Consider the following 12,535-nt stretch of genomic DNA (forward strand, 5'->3'; position numbering starts at 1 on the left):
TATAAAATACAATTAGCCCTAAAATCAGGGTCAGTTATTTTTGAACTAAGACTTTTTTTCCCCCATGAAGTTTCCCCCCAGTCCCAGCTCTTCTGCTGTTAGCCATGGTCAGAGTGCTAGTGTGGACCATCTGCTGGCATTTTAACCACCATATTGCTTAGATCCATTCGGAACAGGGTTGTGGTGGTGGTTAAAATGCTGGCACCTGGCCTACACTAGTGCGCCCGCTGTTGCCAATGCTGGTGGAGCTACAATAGAAAGACATTTTAAGAAGAGAGGTCTGCAGTAGACAAGGCCCTGAGGTATTTTCTTGACCCTCACTTTCAGGAACAGGATTATATACCATTCTATATTGGCACTGCAAGTGCATCCAACTAGACTTTAGCTTCTTTCCTTCGTGTAGCCCTTTTCTTCTTTTGAAGCAGACTAGAAAACCTCCATTAGCATGCTGTATTTTACTCTCACCACTAGAAATACTGAGGGTGCTATTTGTAATTGTATTCTTTTAAGAGGTTTGTTCTCTGCAGCTGTTTTCTGCTTGCAGTGTATTTTGTGTAATCAGCACATCATCATAAATACATTGGCTGTTCCCCTGAGGGGAGCTGTCAGTGTTTAATTTACAGAACAACCTGGCCAATGTGAATTCTAACACTACAGCACTATGGCAAGAAGTTACCGCACTCTGAAAAACAGGTTTCTATGAATTTTTATATCAAGAGCTGGTCCCAGGACAATTTAGGTTCTAGAAATAGATTGTTTTAAAAAAGCACTTTATACCCTGTATGGAATAGATTCATTCCCACTTACAGCTTCTTAAAGCAGCCCTGAGCTCACTCCTATGCCACATGAAGGTGACCCATACTCTGTAAAAAAAAATCTCCAATTCCAGGCTCCACCAGCAGGAGACGCTGTAAGAAGGGGCTCGCTGAGCACAAGGATTTTTATTATGAACAATCCAAAACATCGATGCGTTGGTTTTCTAAAACTTGACAAGGAAAGGTATTGAGAGAGTATGGCATGGACAAACATGTATCGCCTACTTCACGGGGTCACTGTGGACTTCATTCATCACTTCTAAAGTGTCATAGGAGTGCAGAGCACACCCTTGTGAGATACCAGACATGTTCATATGTTTATTGGCTCCTTTCATGGACTGGGCTAAAAGAAACCCTCCTTTAGTTTACTGGATATACAGCTGTGTATTTGGAGACGTAGATCCCAAGTTCTATTCTACAAAGCTGCATGTATGTGGCTGGCTTGATGACTGCGGTGTTCACGGACAGAGTCAAAGAACGTTTGACAGTGGTGCCAAATTACACTGACAATCATTTAAAAATAACCCCCCTCCCCCCAAATGTAACATTTGGACAAGAGCATTAGGACTGCAATTAATTATTTGAACATTTGATTGGCAATGTCTCCTGGAAACAGTCTCCTTGACTATTTCAAAAGGAACCCAAGAAGGCAGACAATCTGATACAATGCTAAAGAGAAGCAACTATAATCCAAAATAAATTCTGCAGACTGATTTGGTTAACACCTCCTCAAAAAATGGCATTTAAGACCAAATGTTAGTCTGCAGAATTCTTTTGTCTTTTTGCAGATCTCAATGAAGCCGGAGACGTCACAGTAGTTGCACATATAGTGGAACCTTGCTGATTCACATTAGATGACCAGATATTAAGAGATCGCAAGTAAGTGAACAAATGCAATAGAAAAGGATCTCACATATCGCTGTATATGTTGTTTATTTATTCTGACAAGTGTCATTTAGTTTTAGTTACACTAAATAGCATCCTAGCAAGTTACATTAGCATCTTTCGAAAAGTAATGAAGTCTTACTAACGAGACCTCACTACAGTGCTATCTCTGTTACTAGATCTCTGTTGAGAAATTATTTTGTGAGAACAAGCCGAAAAAGAATAGTGGAAATTAGTGAGGTATTGTATCTAGCTGCCTGGTTCTCATAATAGTAAAGAGCATGAAGAATAGAACATCTGATTATTTTTGTACATAAACCAGGAAGTGTTCATATGCTGCGGGGAACAACTTTTTAATAGAAGAGAAATTGACAAAAATGTGACTTAAGTCTCCCTTCTACGTCTGAATTTTAGGATTCTGCAAGCACATTTCTCTTATAGGGCTTTTTTTCAAACTGGTATGTGCCTAGTTAAATTCCTGCTTTATAAGAGGACAGATCTTGTTCTGTTCTCTTGTGTGTTTGCATTAAAGTTCCTCTTCTTTGGAATTATGAATGTATGATATTTGTTTCACATGAATCACTGAATTGTGACTAACAGACTTAAAAGGCTGGATGAGGAAGGTTTATTGCACTTTTCAGTGTTTCAAAAACTTTCCCAGGTTTGTGGTAAAATTATATTCTTCAATTCTGCCAGTTCAGCAGAGATTTGTAGAACCTGATCTTGTGTAACTGGCTACATTTTAAGCACTTCCCATAGAGTTCTTCAAACACAAAATTATAGTAAAGCCCAGTGATTTACAATAGGCTACCCTGGTACTAACTTCACCATATATAGGAATATAGACAGGCAGGCATTAATGTTTAAGAGGGATTTTGATGCAGCATGCTTAATCCACTCGTTCCCCCAATACGGGGCACTAAAGTTGCCATTAGAGGCACAGCAAAAAGACTGATATTAAATAAGAGCTATGTTAAAATATTTGGAACCTCAATCTTATTTTTTTTTTAAATTAAGTTACTTTAAAGCTTTTTAAAAACCAAATTGTTAACTAGAAATTCTAGTGAATGAAACTCCCTTCCTTCTTGCCATTATTTAAAGCTTTAAAAAATGTCCTGGGACCACCAGAATTAAATTGGATGAGTTTAGCCCTAGGTTATGCAAAGGACTGAAATACTGTCTCTTCCCTTGAGACCATGCAGTACCGCAAGTAGCCATTAGATAGCAGCACAGTACATATGATCTGTCATGTCTCCCACTACCTTCCTGCTCCCCAAGGCTTCAGCCCTGCTCATTTCAACACACACACACACACACACACACACACACACTCACAATAGCTGATTGTAATTCAATTAGTGCAGTCTGCAACTCCAGAAAAGAGTAATTCAATTAGTGCATTGTGGAGCTCTACAATACCTCTAAGCAGATGTTCACAATCCTCAAGAACTGGAGCTAGCTTTAAAAATACCTGTATCCCTTCAATGTGGCACTACGTATGCCATTTGTCAAAACAGCTTTATACACCTTTCTGACTTCTAACAGGGGAGGGAAGAAAATCCAGGCTTGGCTGGCAGAAGAGGTTTTTTTTTTTAAAACTGATCAACCAACCAATGCTGCTACGCTAGACCTCACCACTCTGCTTACCAGGAACAGCACCGAGTTTTACACAGTAACATGAGATCATTAATGCAGAGTTGAAGCAGTGGCAGCTTAGTGGTTACAATGCATTTTTATGCTAATGATCACATTGATTGTTGTATGCTGGGGCGAACAGTTGAATGGTGTAGGCTCTGTTGTACCACTCTTTTTGCTACTTAGGGCTTGTCTACACATAAATGGTTGCAGCTGCACTGCTGTCGCACTTCAGTGAAGACACTACCTATGCTGATGGGAGGGTTCTCCCAGAGGCATAGGTAATCCACCTTCCCAAGAGGCAGTAGCTATGGAGATGGAAGAATTCTCCTGTCGACCTACCGCTGTCTACACCAGGGGTTAGGTCAGTTTAACTGCATCACTCACAGGTATGGATTTTTCACAACTCTGAGCGACATAGTTATACTGAGCTAATTTCCTAGGGCTAGTCTACACTGGCAGCGGTAAAGCGCTGCCGGGGCAGCGCTTTATCATGGCTTGTGTGGTCACGGCAGAGCGCTAGGAGAGAGCTCTCCCAGAGTCTAAAAAACCACCTCCACGAGGGGTGTGGCTCCCAGCGCTGGTGCACTGTCTGCACTGGCACTTTACAGCGCTGAAACTTGCGGGGGTCGGGGGGGGGGGGGGGAGTTTTTTCACACCCCTGAGCGAGAAAGTTGCAGTGCTGTAAAGTGCCAGTGTAGACAAGCCCCTAGTGTAGACCAGGCCTTCAACTGGAGAGCTGAAACGTACATTTATATTTTCAAAAGTTATAAATGTTAGACATTTAGGTGGAAAAGAAACACTTTTCCAGTTATTAAATTGTAATTCACTCTTGTAAAAGCATTTTTTAACAGAAAAAGCCACACCACTTACTCATTTACTGCCATGTTTGGAACTTTTCCTTTGCAATCATACAGACCAGAAACAATTTTTTTTAAATGGAAGCTTAGATCCTAGAGCACAATTCTGCATCAGAGAGTGGATTCTGTAGTAGATTTCCCAGCCATGGAATGACAGAGAACATGGAGCACTGGTTATGAGGATCTAATGAACTGGCTAGATGTCAAGGTCACTAAAGCAACAGGGTGATAAGTAGGTTCTCTAATATTTTTTGTTGTGTGCACTGGCCTATAGCACTGTATCTGTTTATCAAAGCCCAACACCACACAGACACATACAGCTAGACTAGCGCTGCAGCATCCTTCCATTTAAAAATCACAGACTAGGGTGCACACGCATCTTACTCCACTGGACATCGGACTCCTGAACCTTTAACTCTGCCACACCAATAAATACCGAGCAGTTAATTTGGATGCATTTCTGCCATTTCTCTTATTCCTTTTCATGCATTTAATTGCTATTGCTTTCAATCTTCTCAATAGGGCCCTACCAAATTCATGGTCCATTTTGGTCAATTTCATGGTCATAGGATTTAAAAATCGTCAATTTCCTGATTTCAGCTATTTAAAACTGAAATTTCACAGTGTTGCAATTGTAAGGGTCCTGATCCAAAAAGGAGTTGTGTGTGTGGTGGGGGGAGGGGGGAGGTCACAAGGTTATTGTGTGGGGGGGGGGTTGTGGTACTGCCACCCTTACTTATGTGCTGATGCTGGCGGCAGTGCTGCCTTCAGAGCTGGGCAGCTGGAGAGCAGTGGCTGCTGGCCGGGAGCCCAGCTCTGAAGGCAGAGCCGCTGCCAGCAGCAGCACAGAAGTAAGGATGGTCTGGTATGGTATTGCCACCCTTACTTCTGCACTGCTGCCTGCAGAGCTGGGCCCTCAGTCAGCAGCTGCCACTCTCCGGCCGCCCAGCTCTGAAGGCAGTGCAGAAGTAAGAGTGGCACTACCCCGACCCTCCTAAAATAACTTGAACCCCCCTCCCCCAAAACTCCTTTTTGGGTCAGGACCCCCAATTTGAGAAACGGTGGTCTCCCCCTGTGAAATCTGTATAGTATAAAGTAAAAGCACCCAAAAGACCAGATTTCACGGTTCGGGACGCGTTTTTCATGAATTTGGTAGGGCCCTGCTTATCAATGAGCCGGGGTGAAGGAAGCAGGAGGAGTGGACTCTGAACATCTCATATAAGAAACTTTGCCTAAAAATCCAAGTGTCACATTGTGGCAGTTCAATATTTCATAGCCAATACAAGGAACTGCAACACTGCAACTTTAAATCTTTGCCTCCTCTGTCAGTCTCTCCCCCTCTCATTGTAATGCCAAAGGGAACAGCAATCAGAGTGGAGATGTTCAACGTGATAGAGGTCAGGACACCGGTGGATCAGCGTACCAGAAACACGACCTTGTTTATTTTTTTCCCCAGTATTATTGTTTACAGGGTGCTTTGCTCATGTACCTTGTGGTTCTTAGCTAAAAGATGAAATTACAGCCCAGGATGAAGCGCTCAGGCACACATCCAATTTGTGTTTCCATCTCAGAAAACAAAAAGCTTCTGAGGCCCTCGGGCTGCCATTCAAACTTGGAGAGGCTGACATTTTTAACAGCATGAACCAGAGACTGGCAGAGGGAATGATCTAATGCATTTCTGACTTGTCAATCAAAGATCTCACCTCTGCTGTCTTGTAAACAGTTGGGGGCCACCTAACTACATTCATAAACAGGGGTGAGCCTGCCACCAGCTGGGGGGTGCCAGAGCCACACGCTCTGGATCTTAGTCACCAAAATTCGGATTCACTTTTATAATCTCACTGTAAATAGCCCACAGGCACATTTCACAGGGCCGCTGGAACAGAACCAGAGCAGGGAATGCAAAGCAGGGGTTGGTCAAGTGCAGCTATTTCTCTGGGCCGATGGAATCTCTTGACCAGACCGTATATTTCACCTCCAGTTAGACACAAAAACGATCATACTAATAATTGCTCTTTCCAGTGCTGAATAATTCATTTTAGACAAATTGTAACAGACATCTGCACCCAACACAATGACTGCAGAGCATGCACAGCTTGCGTTGTATGGGTTACTTACCTTAAGGCCATCAATAATATCATCATTATTACCTCTCATATTTATATATACACAGTAATTTTCAGTAATGAAAAACTCAACTTTTTAAATAAAACCCGTGAATAGTCCAAAGGAAACGTGCTTTGAAATTTACAAAGAAAGTTGAACATGGGATATAAATTACTGACAATGCCCCTCTTAAGAAAAATCATTTCAGATGTATCAATATCAGCCATGGTGAAAAGTGACAAGCAAGCAAGAAACAAACAAACAAACAGCTGCCCCTTTCTCTTTGCAGCCTGCATATACCAGATTGTGGCCCATGCATCTCAATCATCCCACATCTTTATCCCTCACCCTTCTCCAAAAATGGCCTCTATCAGAAGAGATGGTGCACATGTGCCATCAGCAACTTAACCCTGTCCGATCTGCTAACGTCAAAATTACTCTCTCATATACTTCATTCTAAGGGCTTTGCCCAATCAAAAGACAGCACCCTCTGTCATCAATAAGGTCACACTAATTTGCACAAAACTGCACAGATCACAGCCACCTTCATCTTTTAAGGAGCTACAGCCTGTGGAAGTGACGTTGTGTGTGTATTGCTTCATGCTCAAGTACTTGATTTAACCAGCTTCAACTATAGCAGATTGTGGGAATTCATATGAAATACTCTGTAAAGCAGGCAATCCTCCCCTTCATCCAACAGGATGCTTCTGACTCTACCATGGAGAATCTAACCCTTCTCTGTTTTCTATGCCACCCATCGCCATACTACTGGATGTCAGAATTGGCAACCTACAACTGTTTTCTTTTCTTTTTGAGCAACCAAAATTGTGCCAGGCACCTTACAACAAAGACATGGTCCCTGCCCCAAAGAGTTTACAGTCTATATCTGATGTGGCACTTGGGTGGGAGTCTTCTGTCACAAACTTATTGTGAGAGCTTGGGCAAGTCATTTAAACTCACTGCTTCTCAGTTTCCTCACCTGTACAATGGGAATAATCACACTTAACCACCTTTGTGAAGCACTTGACATCTACAGATGGCCATCACTAGATGAGGGCTAAATCCTATTACCACCAAACATCTGTTACCCAAATAAGAGAAAACCCAGACTACTTTAACTTTTTGCACATTCCAACCTTGAATGTCTTGAGACACATTCCATTTTCATTGCACTCTTGTGTTTTAACACCAAGTTTAACTGTAAGTCATGGTTCACAGTCAGCTACGGCTCTTAAATATGACATATGCGGACTTCTGAACTTGAATCCTTCCTTTTCTGACAAATATTTTACGATGGGGAAGTAAACAATTTTATTCAAAGTGAAAAATTTCACTAGAATATAAATACACCTCCTGCTGTGTGTCCTGGAAACTTAAAAATATTCAGTTTCAGAGACAACTGCATATGACTATTTTTATTATTAAGAACATCTACATGTAAACAGGATTTCTGTTGCTTAGGAGGGTCACAGTGGGATAAAATTTGCCATCAGTTTGGAATGGCATGTTCTTCATGGCCATTAAAGCCCTGATGGCACTTTTGCTCTTAAGAGTAGGGGATCAGTCCTTTTGTCGTCCTCTGCTACGCAGCATGTCGTGTACCAGTTTGCTGTTGCTCTCCATCAAGAGCTGGTTGCTTTTCACTTATATGGTCAATCATGGTTTGTGAGCACATTTGGATCTTCTGAGATAAGAGGCACTAGAGAAATATATCGCTCCTGCTGCTTAATGCCCCACGCAAAAATCAGAACTCCAGTTTTGACATTGCTGCTACCTGTTGTCATGTCACAAAGCGTTGTCAAATTGAATTGAGGGACTGTAAGAGCCCGTTTTCAAACAAATGTTTCTGATAGTAAAACAAACACAGGAAGGGAAACTTGGATGTCATCTGACATAACGAGAATTCTCTAACTCGAATATTTGCCAATGCTTCCCATGAGGTGTCAGCGGGTTGTTAGCCGAAATATTCAGAAAGTGCCTGTTCTGCCATTTCTGTCTGAGCATTTCATGGCAAAGCATGTAAATAACTAGACAAATTCAGCAGTGACTAAGTGGCATTCCAGATGGCACCTTCTTTCTTGCCACAAGCAAAGAAAATTGATATTCTTCTCCAGTTACTTCAAGCTTGCTAAAAAAAAAAAAGTAGCTTAATATGAGAAAATTTGCTGGGCTACAAAAACAGATCTTAAAATGCAACACTGAAAATTCTGTATAGCACCAAAAAAGGTGGAAATATATCTCGATATCCTAGTCACTGACTGTCCCAACCCCACACCCACTCAGATTACTGCAACAAAATAGACAGCAACCTAAGGAAGAAATCTCATCAGACCTTGCAAGCTAATAAAGGTCAAAGTCTATTCAAAAACTGATTGGGATAAAGACAATGCAAATGCTGCAGAAACTGGTGCTGGATGTTCAAAGTTTCTCCCTTCAGTAAATACAGCACCAACGCCCCAGCATGAGACTTGGCTATTGTGCTGCTAGAGAGGTGTTTCGGATGGCACGTGAGACAGAGTTTCCCGTCACTCTCAGTCATTAAATAGCCTCGGAAATTTCTCACGGGAGTTGAGTGTAGCTAAATCCCAAATTCTCACTGTACTTTCAAATGGATATGGTATTCATCACCACTTCCAGTCCTGAGCAGTTGTGTTCCTGTGACACAGTTGATTTGTTCAGCTTCAGATGGGGATACATTTTGTTAGTGGTGAAATGATTCTTGAAGACCAGTAGTTTGTAAAGTGCTTTGGGGTAGCTGGAGATAAAAGGTGCTATATAAAGGTATGATTTTGCTAAAAACAGAAGTATATATTGTACTATCGGACACAGATCAAGCAGAAAGAGGGGTACTGGTTTCAGTATGCAAACTGCTCCACACACACTCTCAGGGTTCGCCCTTAAAGCAGAGCTTAAACATGTCAGATAGTTATTCCTCAGCAGAAACCCAAAAAGAGGCCCATCTGATTCAGTCAAATTATGCAAATCAGGATTAGAAGTAGGAATCTAAATACTGCCCGTATCCCCACAGAGTCCTCTTAGAAGGATATAAATGCTCTCTTCCCCTCCCTCACTGAAAGCTCTGCAAGGAGCTTGCTTCCGCCAGGGAGGCTGACAGGACACCTTCTGGAGTCCATCAATGCTAGTGCTAGGTCAGCTAGAAGGGTTGCTGCAGAATGATGTAAGGCACTTAAGCCTCCCGCGGGACTGAGAGCATCTCTCCACAGCACTCCCTAGTCCCGCCAATCCTGGGAGCAGGAAACCAGATCCAAAGGAAAATGCAGGTTTCTTGCATGCCATCTCTTGAAGGCAGGTAACTGACTTTTGTCCAAATGATTCACAACTTGAGGGGCATACTGGATCAGTGATTGCTCTTCGATTCCCAGAGGCTGCTGGGGGAAAGCCCCACTGGCCACCAGCTGCCTGGACAACAGACTCCAGCTCTTCCTCTCTAGTGTGCACCTTGAAGCAGTCATTCATGCCACTGAGCCTCCAAGGCCTGATTTGCAAGGCACTACCTCTGAACTACCCCAGAAGCCTCCACTAGTGCAGAATCAGTTATCAGCTTCCAGGAGTGCCCAGCACGAAAGCAACACCTGTGCATAGCTCGATCTGCACTGCCTCCATGTTCATCTCTAGCTGCAATTCAAGGTGTTGGCAAGGATCTTGAAGCCCTGAATGGTCTGGGACATGGTTATCCAAGAGTTGCCTCTCACTCCATACTCCATATTGACACAATTAAGATTGGGTGGGACACGCTTGCTATCAGAACTGAAGATTTGAATACTTCATGCCTAGCAGCAGACCCTTCCCCGTCCTTGGAATTATTTCCCTTGACAGCTCAGAGTCAAAAATCTACCAAACTTCAGAGCACAATGCAAAATCCACTTGCTTTGTGCGGCATCTGGTTAACTTTTCTGTGTTCTCATTTTCTGTAACTGTAGCTCCTGGACTGCCATTATTAAATCTAACAAAATAAATACAAACGCAGGGCATCAGTTATCAGTGCCACTGCACCAGCCCATTGCAAATTCCTCTAACAGTTTTAAGAAAAATTTTGATAGCAAAATTAAGGCAATTGGCTGTCCGTAGGCCCAGATCAGAGACTGTATGATGAATATTGTGTGCCAGTGACACTTGTTAAAGTTCAGTTGCATGCTTTTGATACACCTGAGAACCAATGGCAAAAAGTTGATGGTACCAGACCAATTCAGGCAAAATGATATTAAAAACAATGCAGTGAAAATGCCCCAGAGTGATACACTCAGAATCTACATGAGATGAGTTTAATGACTGTAGGAGTTTTGAATGGCATGAGGAAGCACACAGTTTGAAGCAGAATAAATGATGTAAGCAAGCAAGAGAGAGCAAGAAACAGACATGCACACACAGACGAGAGCGAGCGAGAGAGAGAGAGAAAGTACCTGGAAAGCTGTGAGTGCGCCAGTCCCTGGGTTATACAGGCATCGCAGCGAGGACATGCTGTCCGCCAGGCTGGAGCAGCCCAGCCACAGAGATCTGGGCATAGAGCACTGCAGAGAAAGGAGAACTATGAGATGGGACTGTATGAGACAGGATGGCACAGATTACAGGAACTCTGACGGCTTAGCTGAATTGCATCAATACAGTTGCAGCTGGCCTTTAAGACTGAAACAGCTTCAAGACACACACTACTGATTGATCTGTCCCCTCAGAAACTCTTAGATGAGACAGTACCAAAAAGTGAAAAAAAGGAGGTTATGGTCCAACAAATTAATTATGTAATCAGCTTTTTGCATCTGTTTTTGTGGTACTGCGCTAAACAAAGTTATTTCTTTCCAATTAATCAGTTCTCTCCCTCCATGCATAGCCACCTCTCAAATACACCACAGAGTGAAAGATTCTGCAAGGTAAGCAGAAAAATGAATGGCAAATTCCACTGGACGGTGTCAGGGAAAGAGAAAAGATTTTGTTCCACACACTCCCACCCCACCCCTGCACCAGAGGGAGTGGGAAGAGGGGGAAAGATCCTATCGCCACGGGCAATAATAACTCAGTGACTGCAAAGGTTTTCTGTTTCTACTTGCTCTGCTATTCATTAACTAAACTGCAGTTACCATAGCAAACTGATTCTTCACCTTTCCAAATGGATCAAAAAAAAAAAGGGGGGGGGGTGTCAGCCTATCAAAAAAAAAGGAAAATAGTAGCCATGAATATTTAAAACTATTCCATTCTGATATCCGTAGTTTTGAAATCACTAGCACTGAAGGTTAAAAATATCACTGGCATTTTGACAGCAACCTTGTTCTTATCAGTGACAGAACTTTTGAGCCATAAGCTTGCTGTTTATTTTGTCACTGGCATGGAGGTGTAGTGCCAATACATTTTAAATGGGCAGCTAGTTACAAACACAGTAGGATATGACAGATTAGTTACATGAAATCTCACACCATTATATTCTTCATCTCCACACCCCCATACCATAGTAAGCCTTTTTTCTCAGAAGCAGGGGGATGAGAGAAAATTTGAGTGGAACGGACAGCTGTAACGGTGTGAAATGGCAGCTGTCTTTGAGCCACTATTTCTCACTGCTCTGGGAGGAGTGCAAAGTCCTGCATTAAATTTAATATGTGGGAGCCATGTGACCCAATGCAGAAATGGGCAGAAAGAGGACAGCCTCCTATATTCATAATTTGTTTCCATACAGAAAACCACACTTGAATTAACCCTATCCCCAGTTTACATCATGTCACTTAGGATATTTTGCTCCAATTGATGCTTCTGCTCCAAAAATATACATATTTTTCAAATTCACTGGAGAATTTAACCTAGGAAAAGGTGCTTTTTAGAAGTTTTGGTTACCCTAATATAATCTCACCTCAATTTTATAAATAAATTCTACACTTGATAAAGAACCTAGAATTCAAGAATCTGTACACTTTATAAACATTAACTTCACAACCCCCGGTCCGATAGGAAAGTGTCACCTATTTTATTGTCAGGCAAACTTAAGTCGAGAGAGAGCAGGAATTATGGATCAGGTATCACAGCAAGCAATAGAAACCCAGGTCACACTTCTCAGTCTGCTGTTTTAACCTACCAGACAATACTCGAGTGCTCCCACATACAGAAGAATTCTAAATCCCAATGCAAAAACACAAAACAAAACCTACTCCAATTAGCTATAAAGCTCTTATCGTGTCCAGGCAACTGTAGCCTTAAAACTAACAGGAGCAAAAGGCATAGATTTATTTCGTT

General features: G+C 42.3%; 1 protein-coding gene across 9 annotated transcripts in view; it reads right to left on the reverse strand.

The window, feature by feature from the left end:
* BTRC (beta-transducin repeat containing E3 ubiquitin protein ligase) overlaps nt 1-12,535 on the reverse strand; it is a 158,898-nt gene that overhangs the window by 106,456 nt on the left and 39,907 nt on the right. For 4 of the 9 annotated variants that reach the window (XM_026650881.1, XM_026650882.1, XM_026650879.1 and 1 more), the window contains one exon: nt 10,723-10,830. The exons of the other annotated variants lie outside the window; for them this stretch is intronic. In XM_026650881.1, the coding sequence (XP_026506666.1) occupies nt 10,723-10,830 (108 nt within the window). The remainder of the gene's footprint in view (nt 1-10,722; nt 10,831-12,535) is intronic. 9 annotated transcript variants of the gene reach the window in all.

The sequence above is a fragment of the Terrapene carolina genome, unplaced genomic scaffold, assembly GCF_002925995.2.
Source record: "Terrapene carolina triunguis isolate 2854851 unplaced genomic scaffold, T_m_triunguis-2.0 Scaffold95, whole genome shotgun sequence".
Lineage (NCBI taxonomy): Eukaryota > Metazoa > Chordata > Testudines > Emydidae > Terrapene > Terrapene triunguis.